The sequence below is a fragment of the Triticum urartu genome, unplaced genomic scaffold, assembly GCF_003073215.2.
Source record: "Triticum urartu cultivar G1812 unplaced genomic scaffold, Tu2.1 TuUngrouped_contig_4753, whole genome shotgun sequence".
Classification (NCBI taxonomy): domain Eukaryota; kingdom Viridiplantae; phylum Streptophyta; class Magnoliopsida; order Poales; family Poaceae; genus Triticum; species Triticum urartu.
In genome coordinates, this window is record NW_024115368.1 from 3,920 (window position 1) to 10,661 (window position 6,742).

At 44.6% G+C, this 6,742-nt stretch overlaps 1 protein-coding gene across 1 annotated transcript; it reads left to right on the plus strand.

Moving 5' to 3' along the window:
• The first annotated feature begins 2,476 nt into the window (after window positions 1-2,476).
• Window positions 2,477-6,742, plus strand: LOC125528267 (probable serine/threonine-protein kinase WNK4). Its single transcript, XM_048692761.1, has 7 exons — window positions 2,477-3,037; window positions 3,411-3,448; window positions 4,158-4,385; window positions 4,467-4,687; window positions 4,997-5,154; window positions 5,230-5,620; window positions 5,694-6,742. The coding sequence occupies exons 1-7, from the start codon at window positions 2,960-2,962 to the stop codon at window positions 6,428-6,430; spliced, it is 1,851 nt and encodes a 616-aa protein (XP_048548718.1). The 5' UTR covers window positions 2,477-2,959; the 3' UTR covers window positions 6,431-6,742.

Consider the following 6,742-nt stretch of genomic DNA (forward strand, 5'->3'; position numbering starts at 1 on the left):
GATTCCTGATCCACTTCGGACGACCGGTCACCGGACGATCGGCACCTTCCGGATGTCCAGTGGTTGTGTGCCTCGTGCTTCTTTTGTGGCCTGATAGGATTCCCAGCGACCGGACGACCGGCGGCCCGGCCGGACGTCCGGTCCAATCAGTGTCACCGGACGTCTGACAACTTCAGTACACTAAGTGGCTCAACGGTCAGTTTTTACACTACTACTATATATAGCCTCCTCCCTCCACGGGATAAGGTTGATCATTCACTTTGAGCTCTCCAAGAACACATTTCACTCCCTCTCTTGATCCCCCCACACAAAATCCTAGACCCCCAAGGGATTTGGGAACATTTGAGAGAAGTTCTCCAATCAAGTGATAGATCCAGTCCTTCCCCTTCTTCTCACCAAAGGAATTCGTGATTTGAGCAAGTTCTTAAGCTTTTCCCGTCGTTCTTGTTACTCTTGGAGGTTGGAGACTCCTAGGCGGTAGGAGTCACTCGGAGAGGAATCGATCATTGTGATTACCGTGGAAAGTTTGTGAGGGTTTGGAGATCACCCCAAGGTCTACCACTAGTGGTTGAGAAACGCCTTCGTGGTGTTGTCTCAAAGGGAGAATAGGGTGAGCCTTCGTGGCATTGGTGTGCCTTCGTGGTAACATCCACCTCTCTAACGGTGACGTAACTTCCCTCCAAGGAAGTGAACATTGGCATACACCCTTGTCTCTCGGAGTTGCGGTTATTCCTAACCCTAACTCCCTACTTGTGGCTACTTGTCTCTTGTCCTTACTTATATCATATTATGCTTGCTTACTCACATAGTTGTGTTACTTGTTTAGCTTGCTTAGCTCTTAGCATCATACTTGCAATTGTTAGGCTCACTTTTATATTTCGCATTATTGCCTAAAATTGCTAAGTAATAATTAAAATTTGTAATTGTACCTATTCACCCCCCCCCCTCTAGGTCCATCTCGATCCTTTCAGTAATAACCGTGTGTTATAAAATAGAAAAAACATATTCCGTCTACAGGTGCTCCTAGAGGAGGTGGTGGTTGTAGGCAGTGTTGGCCTGCGCCTCGTGGAACTGCTCCTCCCGCTCCTCCCGCACCATACCCATGTAATGGGCACGGCGTCGCCGATGGTCATGGTGCAATGCTTTGGCGAGGGTGGCGCGGAAGAGGAGGAGGAGGGTGGCGCTGGCTCGTTGTTGGCCGCTTACTCCATTGGGAAGTCATCGTCCTCCGGTTGCCTTCTGGCCGGTCATCTCCTTCTTATGGTTTGGCGTCAGCCCGTCCCAGAGAGCTTTGGTGGGGGAGGAATCCATGGTGGGAGTGGTGCAGAGAGGTATGGGAGACGGATGACTGCGAGTATGGTCGGGGCAGCGGTTTATATAGCAATGGTGGGCGGCAGAGGGACGGACGGGTGGTGCCGGAGTAGCCGCCTTGGCAACCGCGTGTTATTAATTTGGGTGGCAGACGAACGAACGGGCGGCCGTCGTGTCGTTTGAACGCGGAGCAGTCGCCTGCACGGGGAAGCGGCGCAGGCTGCACTTTCTCGGCCGGCGTGCCACTTCAATGCCGGCGCTAGTGAGCGGCCGTGTCCGCTCTGGCCGGGCATGAATGTGGGCACTGACGCTCTAGAGCGGCGCTAATTGTTTCGGGCGGGAAGCACGCGTGGGAGGAAGGAGGGGTTTTGGGTGGGCCAGGGCGGTCAGAAGCGGGCATGGCAACGTTCCGGACTTCCGTAAAACTTCCCACGTTTGTCTCTGGTTTATGGGAGAAAGTATGTCCGGATCACGCCACAGATCGATACAAAAACGTGTTGAATGGCTTCCGCGGTCCGGACAATGCAGTCTAGACGGATGCGGGAGGTTTGACCGTTTGAGGGTCGGCGTCGGAGATGCCCTAACCGTCTCGCTTACGAGCGATTTTTTTCAACTTTGGGCATGATAACTTACATAGGCCACACGTGGTAACTTTCGACAAAAAAAAAATCATCGCAACATGTCAACATGAGATCTGGTTTCGAATCTCTCGTCGCGATGATTTTTTATGTGAAAATAGTGTTTGATCGGGCAATCGGTTTGAGCTACAAAAAATTTCAAATTTAAATTTTCGTTAAAATATTTACTGACATTATAAAAAAACTTACGCATGCATGCATATTTGCTCGTCATAGACATCTGCATGCAATTAGGCAAAATGAGTTGCATGCAAACAAAGGATCGGATCCGTTCCTAACGGCCGATCAGTCGAAAGTTATTGCTGTCCTTTCTCAAATCAATGACAGACTCCGACTCAAAAAAAAAATCAATGACAGACTCCGACTCAAAAAGAAAATCAATGACAGACTCCGACTCAAAAAAAAATCAATGTTGGCAAAAAAAAGTAGAGTATATTTGAACATTGCTATCCAAAATCCGCAAATTAAACAAGACACCAATCCCGTATCTTAACGGAACAGAATGTCAGTTACTATTTCCATGCCTCCACTTTTTCCTCCTCACCGCTACCAATCTCTCCCTTTTATTTCTCCTCGCCTCCACCAGCGCATCTCCGGGCAGCTAAAATCGTACCCTACCCTCGGTGGCCGCCGGCTCTGCCTCCCCGTAATCCCAACGTTGCAGCAGGGAACCCGCCGATGATGGGTTCTGCATACCCGACGGGAGGAGACTGACCGGCGGAGAATAAGGTGCTGCCGCAATCCGCCTTGTGCCGGGCAATGGGCGTCGCCGTGGGACAGGTGAAGCCGACGTCGCTGGGCAGCCGCCCCCGTCGAATGCGGCCTTCGTATGCCCCCTTCTCCGAGCCCTTCACTGAACGCCAGGCACATGCCGCGCCGTCATCCCCTTCCTGGCCGGCAGCGTGCTGTGCGTAGAAGCCCATCCCTCCCTCCGTCCAGCTTTCTCCACCGATCTGGCTCCAATTTTTTTCCCGCTTCCTCTCTGTGTTCCCAAATTCGTTTGATCCAGAATGGAGGTATTTGGCGATCGGGATGAGCCGACCGATCCTGAATACATAGAGGTGGATCCGACCGGGCGATACATGCGCGTAAGATTTCGCTTGGTGCTTTATTTTCTGATGATTGATCTCGCTTGGACTCTGATTTGTTTCATTGATGCCAATGTGACCTGAGATTTCCATGCTAGTTTTTGACCCTGCGGTGAAACGAATTGTCGTTATAAAAACTTATATTTTTCAGCATTTTGTTGCTTCCTTTCATAGATAAACAATGCAGAGTCGTGCACATTGTGAGCAGTGCATCCTGTTTTATCAATAAAGGTTGCATTAGAGCTATGTTAGCGTGAAAATTTTGCCCATTTGCTCATTGATTATTAAAAATCAGCAAGGAGGGAGTGCCTAAAATGATCAACAAAACCATCCGTGCCTATTGTATTGATCTGATTTTTTCCCCTTGTTGCAGTACAATGAGGTGTTGGGGAGAGGAGCTGTCAAGACTGTGTATGCCCTTACTATCATATTGTTTCATTTGTGTTTCTTTGTCAATTGATAGGTTGCCTCGTTTTCTTTCCAAACCTTAAAGATTGGCATAGTATTAGTATATTTTGTACTCTCTCCAATCCATATTACTTGTCACATGTTTAGTACAACTTTAGTACAAAATTGTACTAAATCTGCGACAAGTAATATGGATCGGAGGGAGTATTATTATTAACAATGTCGCTCTAATTAAGGTGTAGAGGTTAATACAATGATTCATACTTTAGTTGCTAATGCACATGCTCAGTTTTAGGCTTATGGCCGTAGTGAAGGTACCCTTTGTCGCTGTTCCACTTTGTTCAAAATAACCAGAAAGGCCCTAGTTTAATTAACAGTAGTAATGTAGTACTCAATCATATCTTAGACTCCCGACAGCCTTTCTATAACCATATGTACCAAGAAACTACTTAGGAGATAATATAGGCTGAGCAACTTGGGTCTGAAGTGATTTGGACCGAGGGAATATCATCATTTCAGGATGTAGCCTCTCTAAATTGTTCTGGAGACTTGTGGTGGCATTCAGTAAATAGATTCATATCAGGTTAATGATAAATTGCTACGCAATTATAATGCTACATTGCTTATCTTTCTGTTTACTTTTTTACACATCTCTTCCGACTATTACATGGGTCTGTCTGTAACTTGTGTTTCATTCTTAATTTGGATTTAGTTACAAGGCATTTGATGAGGCCGAAGGTATTGAAGTTGCATGGAATCAAGTCAGCATAGATGAGCTGATGCAGTGTCCAGATAACCTTGAGAGGCTCTACTCGGAAGTTCATCTACTGAAATCACTCAAGCATGAAAATGTAATGAAGTTCTACAATTATTGGGTCGATGATCGAAAGAAGACAATCAATGTTATTACTGAACTGTTTACATCTGGCAGTCTTAGGCAGTAAGTAATCATTGACCCATGCTCTGCTGCTACTTCCATCTTTCTTGAGAATGACACCATCACAACTTTGTGCATCTCTAGTTACCGACGGAAACATCCACGCGTTGATTTGAAAGCAATAAAGAATTGGGCAAGACAGATTCTTCATGGATTAGATTACTTGCACAGCCACCAACCTCCGGTTATCCACAGAGACCTGAAGTGTGATAATATTTTTGTTAATGGCAATCATGGACAAGTTAAGATTGGAGATCTTGGACTAGCTACAATTATGCTAACGCCTAAAGCAAGAAGTGTTATTGGTAATAATATTTTTGCTAGTTTATTGTCTTCCATGTTTGCTGAACAAATATCTTATGGTTCTTTTATCTTATGATACAACTTTGTATGTTATGGTTCCACCATTTGACATCTTTATATCAGTATAATCTTCTGCAATACATGGTTGTTTGAATTGTGAAAACCAAGGTCACACCTGTTCTCTCATTTAGACATGTTATATGGTTGTGTATTTTCAACAACCCACTCTTGAGTTCTAACCACTTTCTAAAAAATTATTTTTTGCACCTGATACAACACTATGATATTTCAACTCTTCTTTATTTTGGTAGGTACTCCTGAATTCATGGCACCTGAGCTATATGATGAGAATTACGATGAACTGGTCGATATTTATTCCTTCGGTATGTGCATGTTGGAAATGTTCACTCTTGAATATCCATACAATGAATGCAAAAATGCAGCTCAGATTTTTAAAAAAGTATCCAAGGTAAGTGTGTTATTTATATTCTAGAGTTGTGCTTCAGTTGAGCATCTTTTCTGAATTACTGTCTCTAATCTTTAGGGTGTCAAACCGGCTGCACTGTCCAAAATTGTAAATGCTGAAGTTAAGAATTTCATTGAGAAATGTTTAGTTCCTGCTTCTGAGAGGCTGTCCGCCAAAGATCTATTGCAAGATCCATTTCTTTGCCCCGATAATGCAAATAGTTTTGCTAGCATTACGGTTCCATCAACAATTCCCAAAGCAGTACGGATCTCTCCGGAATCTTTGCACATGGACGTTGATACTCATGAATCTATGTGTGCTAGCTCGGGCGAGAAAAATGCCGTTGGGTCTCCACATAATTCCGTGTTGGAGTTCACGAGAACCAACAGAAACACGGAACTCAATCTAAAGGGCGAGAAAGTTGATGATAGTTCAGTCTCACTGGTTTTACGGATTGCTGATTTGTGTGGTATGACTTACTTTATGTTGTTTGGAACTCAAATTACTATATTTTTGTGATACCATTGACTTTCTGTTCACAGGTCAAGCAAGAAATATCCATTTCCTCTTCTACCTCGAATCTGACACAGCTATGTCTGTTGCTGCGGAAATGGTTGAACAGTTGGAGCTAGCAGACTGCGATGTTACTTTCATTGCTGATTTTATTGACCTTCTGATAGTCAATCTTGTTCCTGGTCGGAAACTGGCAAATGATGCAGCGATGAGTCCATATGTGGAATCTAAAACGTGTGGAAGTGAGCAAGTAACTATTTCCCAGCAGAACCCATTAGAGATGCCACCTGATTATGTGTTAGTTCAAAGTACAATGCATCCTAAAGATATCAGTGCATCGCCGAATAAATATCTTGAATCTGTCTTAAGTGCAACTAACCTAGAGGGGCCAAAGTGCTCTGAGGGGTCGGACTTTTCTGCGCAGCTTGCTGGGAGTTCTGAAAGTCCGAGATACGATGGCACTGGTGACTGTGGGACTATGTACTGTGGTGGGTACAAAGAGGGAATCCACAAACTAGACTGCAACCATGTTCTAGGTGATGGGTCAAGGAACATTTCGATTTTCCATATAGATGAAGCATCGCCTCCTTCGGAGCTGGTGAGTGGTTGCTCGTCAATTTCCATCACCGATAGTCAAGATGTGCTGAATGGGGAGCTTGATTTGATTGAAGTCGAGTACAAAGATTGGTTTGATGAATTAGCAAGGATGCGGGAAGAAGCTATGGAAGGAGGAGGACAGGAGAAGTGGTTACAATATAATGAATGATGTTTAAGTTCGAGTATCGTGTGTGTCTTGTCTGAAACATCATCGGAATGTCTTTAGATGTTCCTCTGCCTCCTGCTTCTACAGTTTTGTGTTTTGGTCATGCAAATGTGGGTTATAATAATCGGTAGGATCATTGTCATCGATGTAGATTTGCACTGTTGCCCAGTGCGTTTATAATTAGTTAGTTCTTTAGCTAGCTCTGAGTTTTCCCAGCATTACAACTTTGACTTTGATGTGTCATCGGGAAAACGCAACTGTTGTAGATACACGGCTGCAGAAGTTTCAGTATTGGAATGAATATTGCAGCTGAAA

Excerpts from the sequence above, each read along its gene's own strand:
- LOC125528267 (XM_048692761.1), top strand. The coding sequence starts at position 2,960 with ATGGAGGTATTTGGCGATCGGGATGAGCCGACCGATCCTGAATACATA. Across the intron at positions 4,688-4,996 it reads TAAAGCAAGAAGTGTTATTG|GTACTCCTGAATTCATGGCA; the intron begins GTAATAATATTT and ends TTATTTTGGTAG. Across the intron at positions 5,155-5,229 it reads TTTTTAAAAAAGTATCCAAG|GGTGTCAAACCGGCTGCACT; the intron begins GTAAGTGTGTTA and ends TCTAATCTTTAG.